The 19,635-nt window shown below is 47.5% G+C and overlaps 1 protein-coding gene across 6 annotated transcripts in view; it reads left to right on the forward strand.

Moving 5' to 3' along the window:
* Nucleotides 1-19,388, forward strand: part of LOC122943218 (inter-alpha-trypsin inhibitor heavy chain H3-like) — a 28,193-nt gene extending 8,805 nt beyond the window's left edge. The window contains exons 10-25 of one of the 6 annotated variants that reach the window (XM_044300789.1): nt 177-358; nt 618-803; nt 1,727-1,866; nt 3,420-3,577; nt 4,846-4,881; nt 10,740-10,757; nt 11,146-11,166; nt 13,091-13,102; nt 13,293-13,325; nt 14,330-14,341; nt 14,522-14,554; nt 15,456-15,572; nt 15,743-15,911; nt 16,115-16,260; nt 18,496-18,571; nt 18,788-19,388. In XM_044300789.1, coding sequence (XP_044156724.1) covers nt 177-358; nt 618-803; nt 1,727-1,866; nt 3,420-3,577; nt 4,846-4,881; nt 10,740-10,757; nt 11,146-11,166; nt 13,091-13,102; nt 13,293-13,325; nt 14,330-14,341; nt 14,522-14,554; nt 15,456-15,572; nt 15,743-15,911; nt 16,115-16,260; nt 18,496-18,571; nt 18,788-18,920 — 1,472 coding nt within the window. In that variant the 3' untranslated portion in view covers nt 18,921-19,388. The remainder of the gene's footprint in view (nt 1-176; nt 359-617; nt 804-1,726; nt 1,867-3,419; nt 3,578-4,845; nt 4,882-10,739; nt 10,758-11,145; nt 11,167-13,090; nt 13,103-13,292; nt 13,326-14,329; nt 14,342-14,521; nt 14,555-15,455; nt 15,573-15,742; nt 15,912-16,114; nt 16,261-18,495; nt 18,572-18,787) is intronic. The other 5 variants (XM_044300790.1, XM_044300791.1, XM_044300792.1 and 2 more) reach the window with 5 other exon arrangements.
* Nucleotides 19,389-19,635: the final 247 nt, after the last annotated feature.

Genomic DNA, 19,635 nt, shown 5'->3' on the forward strand with positions numbered 1-19,635 from the left:
GTCCTGCCTGGACTCACTCCCATCATCATAGCCGCCATTTTCTTATGGTGTCCGGTCATCGCTCGTCTTGTCTGGTCCCTTAGGTTTAGAGTCCACTCTATGGCTACAGTGCGGCCATGACAAGACGACCAGAGTAGTCATCATCCTCCGTAATATTCACTGAAGTTATCATACAGGAACCACCGAGCCCAAGAAGATAGTAGACAACGTGAAGCGCTCTCTGGACGGCCAGGCCACCTTGTACTGCCTGGGATTCGGCAGCGGCGTTGACTACAACTTTCTGGAGAAATTGGCTTTGGAAAACGGAGGTCTAGCGCGTCGTATATATGAGGATTCAGACTCCGCTCTGCAGTTACAGGTGAGCGGACTTCACCCGGGGGCCCATTGTTAACACGTAAGGCCAGGTATTTGGCCCCCAGGTGACAACGTTTTCTCAGACGGAGAAGGCTGCAGGAGGCCGAGGTGGAGGCAACGTCCATGTATAACAGAGGAGGGCGGCGGTTACCACGGCAACGTGGGGCCTATGGTCAGCCTGCACCTCTGGCTGCCTCTACGGTAGCACAGCCGTTTTACAGGAAAGTTTGACACTACTACCCCCACTTTCCCTTGTCCTCCAGGGCTTCTACAATGAGGTGGCGAACCCGTTGCTCTTGGATGTTGAGCTGCAGTATCTGGAGAACTCCGTGGGGGACTTGACCAGGAGCAGCTTCAAGCATTATTACCAGGGCTCCGAAATCATCGTGGCCGGCCGGATAGCGAATAACAGCGCGGAGACGCTGAGCGCGGAGGTCAAAGCCCAGGGCGTGAGTCTGAGCTTCACCTCACACGTGATTCAGGCCTTTATTGTGTATTTCTGGAGAGCAGCCATATTGTAAGCACACGCTGCGACGGAGCTTCAGCGAGTGGCATTCATCATGTAGAGAATGCCAATATATATTGCTTCCTTTGCTGGCCGGATTCATCACATTGTGCACTTCTTGTTCCCAAGGTTACGACCATTCTGCAATCCATCAGCGGTGGTCATGTCTGCACACTATAGGTAAAAGGACCGGCCTCTGTGCGATCCCATGGTCCCGGCACCTTTACTTATAGTGTGCAAGCATGACCACCGCTGATGGATTGCAGGGTGGTCGTAACCATGGATACGAGCAGTGTATAATGTGATGGAAAAATGTATCCAGCCAGCTAAGGAGGCGACATGGAGAATCACAATACATTAGGAAGCGCCTGGTAGTAACTTCCTCTACATGGTAAATGCCATTTGCTGAAGTGAAAGGACCACTTTTTCTCCCCTGCCCTTTAATGATAATGAGATGACTGCTGACCCTGCCCTCTAATTATAATGAGTGCTGACCCCGCCCTCTAATGATAATGAGATGACTCTGCTGACCCCAACCTCTAATGATAATGAGATGACTCTGCTGACCCCAACCTCTAATGATAATGAGATGACTCTGCTGACCCCGCTCTCTAATGATAATGAGATGACTCTGCTGACCCCGCCCTCTAATGATAATGAGATGACTGCTGAACCCACCCTCTAATGATAATGAGATGACTGCTGACTCTGACAGATGCAGAGAACTGGACATATCACACACAGCAGGATTCTTCCACATGTATAGTAGAAAGCCTTCCTTTTTAGTGCCGTCCCCGGCTGCCGGCAGCATCATGACATGTATGTGACGGTATATGAGTCCACAGATGATTTATCCTTTTCCTGCAGCTTTCTGAGCCGTTCTCCATGACTGTGGAAGCTCCAATGCAGGAGGAGGACGAGGCGTCCCGAGAGCAGCGCTATATATTCGGAGACTTCACCGAGAGGCTGTGGGCTTATCTGACCATCGAGCAGCTGCTGACCAAACAGTACGGAGCCTTCTCCATTCTCATGTCATTGTAATATTTACGAATTGCTCGTCACTGTCATAGTCTTTGTCTAAGTGAATTTAGAAAAAGCCTTTCCAAAGCAGAGGGTCCCCCCATTCAGGACCCTCGTCTATCCCTCTGGAGGCCCCGGCAGGTCTACATACAGAGAGCCCAGTGATTTCAGTGTAATTCATCAGTTTCCCTGTGGTGGCGCTGTGGGAGAATTGGAGACTTGTTCCCCGGCTCACCCGGGGATCACCGATGATCTCTGTGCTGGAGGCGCCGCTCAAGTCCAGGACCCCAGGCATTGATAGACGTTCTCTACTGGTTTCAGAACAACCCATTTTGGGCCCAGATGGGCCCCTTCGCCAGTTTCAATAGGACGTAATGTAACATCCATTTGCATTTAAAAATCTAAGTTAAAGGGGTTCTCCGGGCTTTTAATATTGATGACCTCTCCTCAGCATAGGTCATCAATATCAGATCTGCGGGGGTGCGACACCCGGCCCCCCGCCCATCAGCTGTATGAGGAGACTGCGCACACGTGGCGTCTCTCTTCCCGCTGCTGACGGGGGTGGCACGTCCGCACTGCATGTGGAACCAGTCACTTCAATGGGGCCACAAAAATCGGAAATGATTCTGTGTGCGTTCCATGTCCGTATGTCCGCCTGGCTGTTCCGCATTACGGACAAGGATAGGCCGACCATTCCACAAAATGTCGGTCTATCCATGTTTTACAGATCCACTAACACATGAGCCCTAACCCAAAGGAGACGTCACAAGAGGTAATGTGATTGCAGCATACTAGCAATAATATCATGTGCATAAAAGTGAAGTAAAAACATCACAGACATAAAACTAAAATAATCTATTCGCGTTGACAAAATCTATTCTAATATGTATCACATTCAGCTGTAATGGCGAAAACTGGTCACTAGAGGTCAGTGCGACACCCGGACAGGACGGACAGAGCGGATACCGGGTTATACATTGTATTTCCTTCATAAAACATTAGCAGCTCAAAATGAAGATCTACCCGGATATCAAAGAGAAATCAAGAATTACAGATTAGACCGAAAATGTGATAATATTGTAATAATAATATAATATGGAAACGTAAAGGTAATAATAATGAGAACATCCTGTCATCATCTCAACCAGGCGTGCTCAACCTGCGGCCCTCCAGCTGTTGCAAAACTACAACTCCCAGCATGCCCGAACAGCCTACAGCTATCAGCCTACAGCAGGGCATTGTGGGAGTTGTAGTTTTACAACAGCGCGAGGGCCGCAGGTTCAGCATGCCTGAAAAACAGTGTTTTCATTTTGTCACAATGTAGTTTTACAGCTAATGCTGTTGTTTTTCAGGTTTTATGCAGATGATTTTTCTGTGACGAGCTGCAATCACACCCCTCATTCCCACCCCTGTAGTGCTGCCTGTCAGTTTTATTGTAGGGGGGCACTACAAGGGCGCGGTGCCCCCTGCCGACCAGAGGCGGTATTTCCTGCCCGCTCCGACCATCTCTGCACAGTAAGAACACATTTCTTATTTCCAGGATTGCAGCGGAAGGTGAAGATAGAACGAAGATAGCGGAGGAGGCGCTGGGCTTGTCCTTGAAGTATAATTTTGTGACTCCTTTAACATCGATGGTTGTGACTCCACCCGAGGAGCAGAATTCAGAGGGGCTCATTGCAAATAAAATGAAGGAACAGGGTGAGAGCCAAATGAATCCAAACTCCCAGTGTTTACAGGCAGCTCTCCCGTCAGCACCAACCTACCTACTACCAATCTACTTACCTCCTTCTCGCTCTTCCTTCTTTATCATTACCTTATCTATCCCTCCTTCTACCATTTTTCCTCAATTGCTTTCTCCACGAATTTCCCCCTTTCATTCTTCCATCATCCCTCACACCTTTCTTTCTTCCTCCCACCTTTTTTCCATCCTCATTTATTTCTCTTTCCTTCCCTCTTTTCATCCTTCCTGATCATTTCCCTCTTTTCTTCCCTTTCTCCTCTCTCGCTCTCCCTTCCTTATCTCTCTCCATAACTCTCTTCATTCTCTCTATATCTCCCTCCCTTCCTTTTCTCTTTCCCTTCTTTCTCTCCATCCCTCCTTTTCTCCCTTCCTCCTTCCCTATTTCCATTCCCCCTCTCTCTCTCCTTCTCTCTCCCATCCTTCCCTTTCTTTCTCCCTTCTCTATGTCTATTACTCCCTTCTTACTCTCTCCTTACTCTTCTTACTCTCTCCTTACTCGTCTTACTCTTCCTCCCTTCCTTCTCTTCCTCCCTTCCTTCTCTTCCTTCTTTCCATCCCTCCCTTGCTTCCCCCTTCCCTTCCTTCTCTTCCTTCTTTCCATCCCTCCCTTGCTTCCCCCTTCCCTTCCTTCTCTTCCTTCTTTCCATCCCTCCCTTGCTTCCCCCTTCCCTTCCTCCCTTCTTTCTCTTTATCCCTCCTTTTCTCCCTTCCTCCTTCCCTATTTCCATTTCTCCTCTCTCTCTCTTCTTCTGTCTCTCCCATCCTTCCCTTTCTTTCTCCCTTCTCTCTTTCTATTACTCTCTTCTTACTCTTCCTCCCTCCCTTCCTTCTCTTCCTTGCTTCCCCCTTCCCTTCCTCCCTTCCCCACATCCCATGCAGAAACGTGTAGCCTTATAGCCTCTATTTACTATATAAGAATAGGACCCATCGTCCATTAACCTGCTTGTTGATGGTTTCCATGTAGGTCTTTTCTTACACTAAACAAAGTAAAATAAACTCCCACGGTTCAGAGTAACTAAATAGAAGTATGTCACAAACAACGGATCCATCAACAGCAGCTTGCTGATGGTTTTAAGATAGCAACAGGAGAGTTGTTTCTATACTAAAAATAGAAAAATGATCTGAAAAAACCCCCAAGAAAACAACAAAAAGGTAACAACAGGATGGCAGAAAATGTTCATTTCTGTGCAGATTTAGCTGAATTGTATTTCCATGTGTTTTACAGACATGTATGATCCGAATGAATCTGCTTTGGATTACGGTATGTAATGGTACTTCTTTCTATTGTGTATGACCGCTTTATGGTACAACAAAGGGGCACAGGTTCAACAGATTGGGCATTAGAAGGTGGGTGAGTCCAGGTAAGTAGAGGGTGCCAACAGAGCAGAACTATTGGGCGCGACATGTGACATCTTCACCTCCCAGCTGCCTGTGGTTCCACGTCTCTGCCGGGTGTCTGGAAATGTTCACAAACCCCTGCAGTCACTAAAACAAGTCTAAAGTAATGCAGTGAACACTAGATGGTTAAATACTGACATTTGAAGCATATGAATTGGAGATAACCGCCTTAATTGCGTTTACCAGACCTCAGCCATGGATTTTATTGTTTTGTTATCTTGATACATATTTTTAATCATGTTCTCCAATCCTGTTGATGAATTGTGATGAGTTGGGATTGAGACCTTCAGGTGGATTCATTGTGAACTTGTGAAGATTTATCCGCATATTGTATAATAAGGGTATCGATTGTTAATTACTGATCCTCCACAATTACTGAAGTTAAGGATGAATAATTAACAAGTATTGTTGGTCATTTATTTATCCAATCTTATTGTATTTATTTTTATGCAAATAAATTGCACAGTTTTTATTTTCATTATATAAGGCGTGCTGACATACATTGTCCAGAAGATTTTATTTTTATTATTACATTTTTGCTAGAAACTGGCATAAGTTATAGATGAAGTCTGTACCAGTCCCTGGCTGGTGTAGGCTTCAGTTTCTGGCACATGGAGTCCAGATGATGGGAGTCCAGGTCTTGTTTAATGTCCCCTATTATCTGCTTTGTAGATGTGAGATCTTATTGTGACTGTTCTGTAATCTGGAGGGTTCTTAAGATTCTCATAGAGTTTATACATTTATCTGACACAGTAAAAGAATACTGTGAATCCAGTAAGGTGTGTCGTGTGGCCAGTAAGGTGTGTCATGTGGCCAGTAAGGTGTGTCATGTGGCCAGTAAGGTGTGTCATGTGACCAGTAAGGTGTGTCATGTGGCTAGTAAGGTGTGTCATGTGACCAGTAAGGTGTGTCGTGTGGTCAGTAAGGTGTGTCGTGTGGCCAGTAAGGTGTGTCATGTGACCAGTAAGGTGTGTCATGTGGCTAGTAAGGTGTGTCATGTGGCCAGTAAGGTATGTCATGTGGTCAGTAGTAGCCAATCACATATAGACATAGAGAAACACCATGGCAGCTATTATGATCTCCTAGACTCACTGGTGCTGCTAAGCAGGGGCGGGGCTGTGGGATGGGGTGGGCGTGGCAGGAGGTGTGGTTTTTCTTTCTTATCCTTTCCATGTCTGCATTTGCCAGTAACGTAATGGGGAATGTACCGTATTTATCTGAAAGGAAACAATTTGATCACAAGCCGTGGAGTAGGATACGTTGTAGGCGCTGCGTATAATGTAAATAGAATCAGAATGCAGTGAGCTGTAAATTATTCACAATAGATCATAGAACAGATCAGAAAGGAGACATTTTACGATTTCATTAAAATTAATAACACATTTGGAATTTGATGGCAGCAACTAGAGATGAGCAAAGTTAAAAAAAATAGATTCAGCAGCTTTGCCAAAATTCCACAAGAAATTAGGTTAGTCCCGAATTGCTATAAGTCAGGTATACGGAGGCCACTGTGCCTTAGGGTACCACCACACGGAGCCGCCCTGCTGCAGTGAAGAACCGCAGCGGCCTTTCATTTAATAATGCCCGGCATTATGGGTGATCTCGCGTTCCCGGGCTTGTCTCCTCTACACTCACTTTCGCTTTGTAACACGTGCAGTCGCCATTTTAGGAAAGCTGATTTGTTACCATGAAACATGAGGTAATTCGGATTCATTGCAAATTGAAGATTTTCCTAAACTTTGGACCGAATTCCGCTTTGAATGCTTTGCCTCTCTCAACACTAGCAGCAACACAGCTCAGAAAAGTTGGGATGGGGTCGTGTCCACCATTGTGTAGCATCCCGTCTTCTTTTACCATCAGTCTGGAGTCCTGCTGGAGTTCTGGGAGAGGAATGTCGTCCCATTCTGGTTTGGTATCGGATTCTCGCTGCTCCACAGTCAGGGGGCGTCCTTGTCAGATTTTTTCTTTTTAAGGCTACTTTCACACCAGCGGCAGCCTTCTCCGGCAGGGGAACAGCCTGCTGGATCCGTGCTGCCGCTAGTGCACGCGTGCCGCCGGAGGTCCGCTCCGGCCCCATGCCGAGAGGCGGCCGAAATAAAACTACATGTGGTAGTTTTAGTCTGGCCGCCTCTCGGCATGTTTGCTGTGCTGCCGCTGGAACTCTGGCCAGTCCCCATTATAGTCAATGGGGCCAGAGTGGACCTCCGGCAGCATGGATCCAGCAGGCTGTTCCCCTGCCGGAGAAGGCTGCCACTAGTGTGCGAGTAGCCTTATTGGTGAAAGGTCAGGACTACAGGCGGTCGGTTCAGGTCCCGGACTCTTCTTCTGTGAAGCCTTGCTGTTGTGATGGCTGCAGTATGTGGTTTAGCATTGTCTTGCTGAAATATGCAATTGAATTATTGCAGCGACCGGCTCCGAAGGGGCAACACGTGAGGCTACAGTGGGCCGATGGGGGTAGTAGTTTATTTACTGATGGTTAGCAGAGCCTCCCTTGCCGGCGTGCAGTGATGGGGAGGACAGCACTAAATCCTCCAGGACAATCTCTATTGCAGGGAACATCGGCCAGATGGAAGTTGAGGTCCCCCTGATGGTACAGGTGTTTAAGGTGCTTTGGTGGCTGGGCCCCTGTGTTCGTGAGGTGCAAATGAGGGTAGTAGAAAGGATGAGGAGTCAGTTGTAGTAAAAACTGTTGAACATTTACTGAATCAATCGTCTCAGGGCAGTTGTTACAGTTCATTAATACAGCAAAAGCAATAATCCAGATGTTGGTTTAAGTGGAATTCCTATAACAGGTCTAGCAATTGTCAGTTAAGGAGTTCTCTCTTTAGCTTTGGCAGGCAGAATGACAATTCTTGCTTAAATAGTTTTGCACTAAGTCCAATCTCTAGCACTCAGGTACTGAATATAATGGTTTCCTTACTTTTATATTGAGCAATCCAATAAGGGCGTTCTCCCTCGTGGCAGGCAAACTCTCTGCTACAGTATTTCTTGCAGGATGCTCTCCTGAAATATTCAGGTCCACTATGTCCCAGAAGGCATTTAGTGAAAAAGGATAATTTTGCGCACTAATTATCCACTTGTATCCAGGTTCCTCCTGGTCACTGGTGCTTGTGAAGTCCCTTGGCTAGACTCGGCTCTAATCTTCACTAGACTTCCTTTATATTCGTTCATAGACTCACTTGTCTGTGCTGGGCTGCTGTAACTACTTGGTCTGTCCTCTCCAGGCTTGATCAGAGGAAAGAAAGGCGGCTACGTCTTGGACTGAGCCTGCTCTCCTCCTACATACACTTGCTTCTCCTCTCTGTTTCTTTCTACACACTCAACTTAAAAAAAAAAAATATATATATATATTATGTGGCGCCAGCACCACCTAGGGGCGACTAGATGTAATGACAATGCCAGCCTGATATTAGGAAATACAATACATTAAATATGACAGTTAGCAGCAAAAGTTTAAAGTGCCCACATATAGCACATAGCGGGACACTGCATCTTGCAACCTCTATACACTTTTCATCGCGTTTCCAGATGTGTAAGCTGCCCACTACATAGGCATTAATGCCACCCCCTACCTTCAGAGATGCAGGCCTTTGAACTGTGCGTATATAAAAGCTGGATGGTCCATCTCCTCGAGACCGCAGAACACAGCGCACATGGTTTCCAAAAAGAAATTCAAAGTCTGATTCATCCGACCACAGAAAAGTTTTCCATTTTTCCTCAGTTCTTTTTAAATGAGCTTTGGCCCAGAGAAGATGCCGCCTGTTTCTTGATCGGGGTGACATATGACTTCTCGTGATACCTGCATTTTTGGATGGCACAGAGAACTATATTCTCAGACAATGATTTCTGGATGTGTTCCTGAACCCATGCAGTGATTTCTAGAATGTTCCTTAGCCCATGCAGTGATTTCTGGAATGTTCCCGAGCCCATGCAGTGATTTCTGGAATGTTCCTGAGCCCATGCAGTGATTTCTGGAAGTGTTCCTGAGCCCATGCAGTGATTTCTGGAATGTTACCGAGCCCATGCAGTGATTTCTGGAATGTTACCGAGCCCATGCAGTGATTTCTGGAATGTTCCCGAGCCCATGCAGTGATCTCTAGAATGTTCCTGAGCCCATGCAGTGATCTCTGGAAGTGTTCCTGAGCCCATGCAGTGATTTCTGGAATGTTACCGAGCCCATGCAGTGATTTCTGGAATGTTACCGAGCCCATGCAGTGATTTCTGGAATGTTCCCGAGCCCATGCAGTGATCTCTAGAATGTTCCTGAGCCCATGCAGTGATCTCTGGAAGTGTTCCTGAGCCCATGCAGTGATTTCTGGAATGTTCCTGAGCCCATGCAGTGATTTCTTGAATGTTCCTGAGCCCATGCAGTGATTTCTGGAATGTTCCTGAGCCCATGCAGTGATCTCTGGAATGTTCCTGAGCCCATGCAGTGATTTCTGGAATGTTTCTGAGCCCATGCAGTGATTTCTGGAATGTTCCTGAGCCCATGCAGTGATTTCTGGAATGTTCCCGAGCCCATGCAGTGATTTCTGGAATGTTCCCGAGCCCATGCAGTGATTTCTGGAATGTTCCCGAGCCCATGCAGTGATTTCTGGAATGTTCCCGAGCCCATGCAGTGATTTCTGGAATGTTCCCGAGCCCATGCAGTGATTTCTGGAATGTTCCCGAGCCCATGCAGTGATTTCTGGAATGTTCCCGAGCCCATGCAGTGATTTCTGGAATGTTCCCGAGCCCATGCAGTGATTTCTGGAATGTTCCCGAGCTCATGCAGTGATTTCTGGAATGTTCCCGAGCCCATGCAGTGATTTCTGGAATGTTCCTGGGCCCATGCAGTGATTTCTGGAATGTTCCTGAGCCCATGCAGTGATTTCTGGAATGTTCCTGAGCCCATGCAGTGATTTCTGGAATGTTCCTGAGCTCATGCAGTGATTTCTGGAATGTTCCTGAGCCCATGCAATGATTTCTGGAATGTTCCCGAGCCCATGCAGTGATTTCTGGAATGTTCCCAAGCCCATGCAATGATTTCTGGATGTGTTCCTGAGACCTTACAGTGATTTCCAGTACAGAATCTGCCTGGTTTTAATGCAGTGCCGCCTAAGAGCCCGTAGATAAGGAGGATCCTGTAAGGACCTTCAGCCTTGTCTCTTGTGCACATGGATTTTTCTAGATTCTCTGAATCTTTTGATAATGTTATGTACTGTAAAGGGAGAATATTTGAAGTATGTGCAATTTCACTTTGAGGAACGTTCTTCTGAAACTTTTCCACAACTTTTAGCCACAGTTTTTCACGATTGGTGACCTCTTCCCAGAATCTGAGAGACTCTGCCCCAGCATGCAATTTTTAGACCCAGTCATTGCAGATTGTTCTTACAGCTGTTTTTTTTATTTATACCAGTTACTTTTTTAGCCTTTTGTTGCCCTGTCCCAACTTTTCGGAGATGTGTCACTGCCAACAAGTTCTAAATAAGTTTTTTTTTTTTTCATGCAACTGTAAAATGTCTTCCTTTCATCATCCGATACGTGTTCTGTGGTTCGATTCTATTTACCTACATTTTACACTGTGTCCCACATTTTTTGGAATTGGGGCTCTGGTATGATACTCATTTTTTTTAATTTTTACTAAAAATGGTATTTATTTGTTCAGTTTTTTTATCTTTGGGGGGATGCATGCACATTTGATCACTTGTGTTTTTAACATTATACAATTCTTTTTCACAGAAGACTCACATTATTTCGGTAAGATCTGGAATTATTTTAATTTTATTTTTCACCTTTGTTTTATTGCAAACAGTACCTCCATACTGTGCCTTATAACTATGTCATATAGAACCCACATACTGCCACACAGTGGAAAAATAACAGTCTCATAGTGAGCAATAATGTCAATATAGTACTTCAATAACGTATCAAAATGCCAATGTTTTACAGTACTCAAATAATATCATCATACCACATCCTGTCTAAATGATGCACATTATAGAACCATGCCAACATATTACCCCAAAATAACATTGCCATACAATGCCGATATAATGTCAATGTATATACAGACTCTTGTACATGAAGATGCAATGTCATCTGATTCTTTACAAACCTTTGATTGTGTTTCTTTCTCTCCCTCCAGGACACTACGACTTGCAGGAAAGTAAGTACTTAGCCCGACCCTCTCCCCTGCCCCCAATCCTCTATTTTCCTTTCCTCTGCTGTCCTTTCCTTTCCTCTCATTTTCTCTCATCTCCTTTCCTTTCCTCTCATCTATTCTGCTCTCCTTTCCTGTCTTTTCCTCTTCTTTCCTTTCATCTGCTCTTCTTTCCTCTCCTCTTCCTTCCTTTCCTCTTCTTTCCTTTTTTTCCTGCTCTCCTTCCCTTTTCTTATCTTTCCTCTGCTCTCCTTTCCTTCCCTCACCTTTACTCTCTTTTCCTTTTCTCTCCTCTCCTTTCCTCTTTCTGCTCTCCTTTCCTTTCCTCTCCTATCCTTATCTTTCCTCTCATCTCCTTTCCTCTCCTTTGCTTTCCTTTTATCTCCTCTCCTTTCCTTTAGTTTCCTCTCCTCTTCCTTCCTTTGCTTTTCTTTCCTTTTTTCTGCTCTCCTTTCCTCTTCCTTCCTTATCTCCTGTTTCCTTTTTTTTCTGCTCTCCTTTACTCTACTCTACTCTCCTTTTCTTATCTTTCCTCTGCTCCCTTTCCTTTCCTCTCCATCTCTCTTCTTTCCTTTACTTTCCTCTCTTCTCTTTTCCTATTCTTTCATCTCTTCTCTTTTTTCTCTCCTTTCCTCTGCTCCCCTTTCCTTGCCTCTCCTTTCTTCTTCTCTCCTTTCCTCTCATCTTCTTTCCTCGCCTTTCCTCTCCTCCCCTTTTTCTCCTCTACTTTCCACTCCTCTCCTTTTCTCTCCTTTCCTTTACTCTCATCTCCTTCCCTCTCCTCTCATTTCCTTTCCTTTCCTCTCCTCCCCTCTCCTATTCTTTCCTCTCCTCGACTCTCCTCTTTTTTCCTTTCCTCTCCTCTTCTTTCCTCTCCTTTCCTTTCCACCCCTTACTTTACTCTACTCTTCTCTTTTCCTCTCCTTTTCTTTCCTTCCCTCTGCTCTCCTTTCCTCTCCTCTCCTTTTGCTCTCCTTTCCTGCCATCTTCTTTCCACTCCTCTCATTTCCTTTCCCCTCCTCTCCCTTCCTCTGCTCTTCTTTCCCCTCCTCTCCCTTCCTCTGCTCTTCTTTCCCCTCCTTTCCTTTCCTCTTATTTCCTTTCTACTACTCTCCATTCCTCTCCTCTTCTTTACTCTCTTTCCTCTCCTCTTCCTTTCCTTTTCTCTCCTCTCCTTTCCTCTGCTTTTATTTTCTCTCCTTTCCTCTGCTCTCTTTTTCTTTCCCTCTCATTTCCTCTCTTTTCTTTTCTTCTCCTTCCCTCTGCACTCCTCTCCTCCTTTTCTCTCCTCTCCTCTTCTTTTCTCTCCTTTCCACCCCTTCCTTTACTCTTTTTTTCTCTTTTCCTCTCCTTTCCTTTCCTTTCATCTCCTTTCTTCTCCTCTCCTTTCCTCTCCTCCCTTTTTTTTTCTGCTCTCCTATCATTTACTTTTCTTCCTTCCTTTCCTCTTCTTTCCTTTTCTCTCCTCTCCTTTCCTCTTCTTATCTTCCCTCTGCTCTCATTTCCTTTCCTATCCTTCCCTCTCCTTTTCCTCCCCTTTCCCTCCTCTCCCCTTCTTTCCTCTCCTCTCCTTTGCTTTCCTTTCCTCTTTTCCTCTCCTCTCCTTTCATTTGCTCTCCATTCCTCTCTTCTTTTCTCCACCCTCCTCTTGTTTCCTCTTCCTTCCTTTCCTCTCCTCTTTTCTCTTTTCCTCTCCTTTCCTCTCTTCTCTTTTCCTTTCCTTACTCTCCTCTCCTTTCTTTTCCTCTGCTCTCATCCCCTTTCCTCTCTTTTCTTTAACTCTCCTCTCTTTTCCTCTCCTTTCCTCTCCTCTCCCTTTCTTTCCTCCCCTCTCCTTTCCTTTCCTTTTTTATAGCTTTTCAATGGCTTATGATAATTTGGACCGTGAGCTTTGTATCTAATGGAAGCCTTTATGTTTCTTACCTTTCAGATTCGGTCAGCAGTGCGTATCCTTTGTTATACACTGAATTGTTACATTGTGACCTCGTGTGGATTGCACATGCCGCATGTAAAGTGACCCACACCCCCCAAATTAAAACCTACTGGTGGCCGGATGCTGTATAGGTATAGGGGGTGGAGGAGGGGCTGGAATGTGAATTTGCTGACAACTTCTCTCTTCTTTTCTGTTTTAGTGAATAAAGTGGTGGCAGTCGAATTACAGACATGTAAGTTTGTTCCGTTGGGGATCTTTTCCACCTGCTGCAGTAGATTATGGGGGGCTCATCACCCAAGGGGACCCTCAATATAAAACCCCAACAATGAACAGACTGAGGAGGGGATTTATTACTAGTGGCGAACAGTGCAAAACAATGATGCAAAATGTGGCAATTTTATCAACAGGCGCCTGAGTAACAATACATTTGTTCATAGTTTCCTCTTACTCATGACAACCCCAGGCTGCTGTACTATTACACCAATATTTTGCAACAAAAAATGGTGCATGGCATTAATAAATTTGGCGCACCTCTAAGCCACACCCATTTTTCCAGACACTTTTTAAAATGGTTGCAAAAAATGTCCAAAGCTCTTGATAATCTTGTCACAATTTCCTCTCCTATCTTTTCCTTTACTCTACTTTTCTCTCCTCTCATTTGCTCTCCTTTCCTCTCATCTTCTTTCCTCTCCTCTTCTTTGCTCTTCTCTCCTTTTCTCTTCTTTCCTTTCCTTTCCTCTCCTCTCATCTTCCATTCTTTCCTCTTCTTTCCTTTTTTGTTCTCCTTTCCTCTTCTTATCTTTCCTTTGCTCTCCTTTCTTCTCCTCATTTCTCTTTTCCTCTTCTTTCCTTTACTCTCCTCTCATTTCCTCTCCTTTTCTTTCCTTTACACTCCTCTCATTTCCTCTCCTCTTCTTTCCTTTACTCTCCTCTAATTCCCTCTACTTTCCTTTTCTCTCCTTTTCTCCTGTTTCCTTTTCTCTCCTCTTTTCCCCTGCTTTCCTCTCCTCTCTTCTCCTCTTCTTTCCTTTCCTCTTCTTCCTTCTCCTTTCCTTTCCTCTTCTTCCTTCTCCTTTCCTTTCCTCTTCCCTCTCCTTTCCTTTTCTTCCCTCTGCTCTCTTCTCCTTTCCTCCCCTCTTTTCCTCACCTTTCCTTTTTTATAGCTTTTCAATGGGTTATGATAATTTGGACAGTGAGCTTTGTATCTAAAGGAAGCCTTTGTTTCTTACCTTTCAGATTCGGTCAGCAGTGCGTATCCTTTGTTATACACTGAATTGTTACATTGTGACCTTGTGTGGATTGCACATGCCATGTGTAAAGTGACCCACACCCCCCAAATTAAAGCCGGATGCTGTATAGGTATATGGGGTGGAGGAGGGGGCTGGAATGTGAATTTGCTGACATCTTCTCTCTTCTTTTGTGTTTTAGTGGATATAATGGCGACAGTCCAATCACAGACATGTAAGTTGGTTCTGCTGGGGATCTTTTCCACCTGCTGCAGTAAATTACGGGGGGCTCATCACCCAAGGGGACCCCCAATAAAAAACAATGAACAGACTGCAGAGGAGATTTATTACTAGTGGCGAACAGTGCAAAAAAATTACGCAAAATGAGGCAATTTTATCAACGGGCGCCTGAGTAACAATACATTTGTTCATAGTTTCCTCTTACTCATGACAACCCCAGGCTGCTGTACTATTACACCAATATTTTGCACAAGAAATGGTGCATAGCATTAATAAATTTGGCGCACCTCTAAGCCACACCCATTTTTCCAGACACTTTTTAAAATGGTTGCAAAAAATGTCCAAAACTCCTGATAATCTTGTCACAATTTCCCCCAGAATTTGTGTGCATTTTGCTTCATAACCCCCCAGCCCAGGCACGAGCGGAACCAATGCTGCAGCTTCTCCCCTACATGGCGGTCAGACCAGGAACTGTCGGTATAATCGGACCTCGCCACAATAGGGTCCTATTTTGTTGAGAGAAGGCAGCATGGGTATTATTTTATTGATATGCTATCTGTTCATGTTGATGTCAGCTACATCTGCAGCAGAGCAAACTGCACCAAATCATGTGTCATAGAGGTACTACTCTGCTTTTCCATATCCTCCATACTTTACACTGCAGCTTTGTTCACATTTTTTCCGCTATTAAAAACCATAAGTTCCTTCTCCATCCAAACTTACCAGAGAGCTGATTTCACCTACAGCAAGCACAGAATGAATACATTTGATAAGGTCCCCCATATTAAAAGAGGGAGGGGCCTCAAAAAGAGGGAGGGGCTTCAAAGGGGAGGCGCATTCACATGATTTTAATTCTTTTTTTTCTTTATTCTTTTTCTTTTTCTTCCTTTTTTCAGCATTGTGTGAGACTTTCCACGTAATATTAGGAAATCTGGATGAAACGGACAGAATTTGTTTCAGAATTTCCGAGGCGCAGAATTTGACCGTCAACTTGTTTCACGATGAAAGGACGGGTAGGGGGCGTTCACATGTCTTCATAGTCCAGATGCACATTTCTGCTGATTCATTCTCTGCACCTCTGATTAGTCATCCCCGGCGCCGCTGATCACCCGACTATAAGAGATGGCAGTAATCCGGGGATACACGGCGACATTGTACCGTCTCAGTTTTCTCTCCTCGCCAGGCGTCACCGTGAACGGTAAAATGAGTGAAGACGGCAGCGGTTTTGGGAGATTTGGCCTGGAGAATAAGAGAGCCGGTCTGAAGGTCGATGTCAATGCAGAAAATATCTCCGTAATACGGGATGGGCGCGTCGCCATCTATGACTGGACGGCAGCCATTGAATATCCAGGGTCAGTGATACATCTGGATACAATGTGGTGAAAGTTGGGGGAGGGGCTTATTTAAAGTGACAGAAGAGATTATTCTGCGACATTCATAGATCATAGCTCGGATTACGGCTCATTCATCGTTCCTCACGTTCATTTCTTCCTTTGCTCGTTCATCCTCACATCGGCCAAATTTCTCTTTATTTTCACTGATTTTTCTTTTCTAGAATTCTGAAAGTGAATAATGAACAGGTGACTTTTCCTCTCGATGTCGGAGTAAATTTTACAATCACCCTCAGTGGAAACTCGTTGCACCAGTCCTTATTTAAAGATGGCAGATACTCCGCAGGGAATAGCACCACCGGGGTAATCGGTACGTTCTGAAGACCCGGGAACAGCGGGAGAAGGAAGGAATGGAGGAGCATGAGGGGGAGGGGAGGGATGAGGAGGGGAGGGATGAGGGGGAGGGGAGGGATGAGGGGGAGGGGAGGAATGAGGGGGAGGGGAGGAATGAGGGGGGAGGGGAGGGAGGGATGAGGGGGAGGGGAGGAATGGGGGGAGGGGAGGAATGAGGGGGAGGGGAGGGGAGGAATGAGGGGAGGAATGAGGGGGAGGGGAGGAATGAGGGGAGGGGAGGGGAGGAATGAGGGGGAGGGGAGGGATGAGGGGGAGGGGAGGGGAGGAATGAGGGGGAGGGGAGGGATGAGGGGGAGGGATGAGGGGGAGGGGAGGGGAGGGATGAGGGGGAGGGATGAGGGGGAGGGGAGGGATGAGGGGGAGGGATGAGGGGGAGGGGGGGGAGGGATGAGGGGGAGGGGAGGGGAGGGATGAGGGGGAGGGGAGGAATGAGGGGGAGGGATGAGGGGGAGGGGGGGGAGGGATGAGGGGGAGGGGAGGAATGAGGGGGAGGGGAGGGATGAGGGGGAGGGGAGGAATGAGGGGGAGGGGAGGGATGAGGGGGAGGGGAGGGATGAGGGGGAGGGGAGGGATGAGGGGGAGGGGAGGAATGAGGGGGAGGGGAGGAATGAGGGGGAGGGGAGGGGAGGGATGAGGGGGAGGGGAGGGATGAGGAGGGGAGGGATGAGGGGGAGGGGAGGAATGAGGGGGAGGGGAGGGATGAGGGGGAGGGATGAGGGGGAGGGGAGGGATGAGGGGGAGGGGAGGGATGAGGGGGAGGGGTGGAATGAGGGGGTAGAAAGGGGAGAGGAGGAATGAGGAGCAGGAGGGGGAGGGGAGGAATGAGGGGGAGGGGAGGGGAGGAATGAGGAGGGGGAGGGGTGGAATGAGGTGGGTAGAAGGGGAGGGGAGGAATGAGGGGGAGGAGGGGGAGGGGTGGAATGAGGGGGTAGAAAGGGGAGAGGAGGAATGAGGAGCAGGAGGGGGAGGGGAGGGATGAGGGGGAGGGAGAAGAGGGATGAGGGGGAGGGGAGAAGAGGGATGAGGGGGAGGGGAGGAATGAGGGGGAGGAGGGGGAGGGGTGGAATGAGGGGGTAGAAAGGGGAGAGGAGGAATGAGGAGCAGGAGGGGGAGGGGAGGAATGAGGAGCAGTAGGGGGAGGGATTAGGGGGAGGCATGAGGGGGAGGGGAGGAATGAGGGGGTAGAAAGGGGAGAGGAGGAATGAGGAGCAGGAGGGGGAGGGGAGGAATGAGGGGGTAGAAAGGGGAGAGGAGGAATGAGGAGCAGGAGGGGGAGGGGAGGAATGAGGGGGTAGAAAGGGGAGAGGAGGAGCAGGAGGTGGAGGGGAGGAATGAAGGGGTAGAAAGGGGAGAGGAGGAATGAGGAGTGGGAGGGGAGGAATGAGGGGGTAGAAAGGGGAGAGGAGGAATGGAGGAGCAGGAGGGGGAGGGATGAGGGTTGTAGAAGGGGAGGAATAGGAGGGGGAGGGGAAAGAATGAGGGGGTAGAACGGGGAGAGGAGGAATGAGGGGGTAGAAAGGGGAGGGGAGGAATGAGGGGGTAGAAAGGGGAGGGAGGAATGAGGGGGAGGGGAGGAATGAGGGGGTAGAAAGGTGAGAGGAGGAATGAGGAGCTGGAGGGGCAGGAGGGGGAGGGGAGGAATGAGGGGGAAGAAGGGGGAGGAATGGAGGAGCTGGAGGGGCAGGAGGGGGAGGGATGAGGGGGTAGAAGGGGGAGGGGAGGAATGGAGGAGCAAGAGGGGGAGGGGAGGAATGGCAGTCAGGACAGGGAGGAAAGGAATGAGGGAGTAGAAGGGGGAGGAATTGAGTCGCAGGAGGGGGAGGAATGAAGGGGTGGAATGGAGGAGCAAGAGAGGGAGGGGAGGAATTAGGGGGTAGAAGGGGGAAGGGAGGAATGAGGAGGTAGAAGGGGAGGAATGAGGAGAAGGAGGGGGGGGGGATGAATGAGGGGGTAGAAGGGGGAAGGGAGGAATGAGGGGGTAGAAGGGGGAAGGGAGGAATGAGGGGGTAGAAGAGGGAGGGGTGAAATGGGGCAGAGGGGAGAAATAGGTATCTGAAAACGGACATGATAAATGGGGGGTTGAAGAGGAGGAATGGGTACGATACGGGGGGCAGCTCAGGAAGGAGGGGCTCTCCCTCGATGACAATGTAACAGACTCACTTTTAACTATGTATCGTTTCATGAATTTCAGGTCAGTTCATTAATATCGATGTAAAGCTGAACTCTGATTCCTTCAGCGTTGGCTCGAAGACCGTTCCGCTTCTAAGGTACAAACATCACATTACCAGTTGTAACCGGGAGGTTGCCTAGCAACAGTCCACACATGCATCCGGTGACAGCGGGAGGGCTCTGTCATCCTGTGTGATCTGCTGTCCCCGAGATCCTTCGCCCTTCACCGCAGAGACTTCTGAGGAAAGCAGGGTTATTAGGGTGTGAACGTGGACTATGGGCCATATGCCTCATATCTAACTTTTTCTGTTTAGGTTCCCAGACTGTGATTTCACTCCACACGGGGAGGAGCGCCAAGGCCTCTGCCAGCATGCCCACCTCAGCCCTGACAACCTGCTGGGTGGAGCTGGATACATTGTGTCAGACGTCTTTACAATTCCGCAGTAACAATCGACAGAATGTGGCGGATAATCCGGGACCTGAAATCCTCCTTCCTTACATTTGTTGTCATTGTGCCGGAGAAATGTGATTCCCGTAGATCACACGTAAATTCAGACGACTTTCTCATTATTAGATATACATACTGCCCTTATATAACACAACCGAGACGGAGATCCAGAGCTGTACGTAGCGTTTCACCCTCCATTGTCCTATAGCGGCCGGAGATACGCAGACCAGAATTATTCTGATTTATCTAGAGACAATCCCTGCCCCCAAAAAGTTATCAAACATACAATGCCGACCATCACCTCATAGTTGCCAACAGTCCCGATCTTGGGGACAGTGTAAGCCGGATTGCGCATTTCTGTCTGCTTTTGCGCGAATTCCCAGAAGAACGGGTGAGACGTCAAACAGTCCTGTGATTGTGGTTTTGAAATGTTGATAATATGGATAATAATAAAATGTTCAAAATCCCTCCTGATCCTCTGTGGTGGGTGAGGGGTAACAGAGAACATGTCAGTAGTCACCCTTGGTTTTGACACAGCAGACGCCAGAACTCACCCCACCTAGCCCGCCATGCTCTCCGCCTACACCGCTGTAGCAGCAGTCTGCACATTTAGCCTGCGTGGCCCCTCTCCCCCATAGTTATCCTCCCTGGCCCCCAGTCTGATGAGCGCTCGATGAGTTAGCTCACTACCTGACCACTTGATGTCTCGGTCTT

Source organism: Bufo gargarizans, chromosome 7 (assembly GCF_014858855.1).
Source record: "Bufo gargarizans isolate SCDJY-AF-19 chromosome 7, ASM1485885v1, whole genome shotgun sequence".
Classification (NCBI taxonomy): Eukaryota; Metazoa; Chordata; class Amphibia; order Anura; family Bufonidae; genus Bufo; species Bufo gargarizans.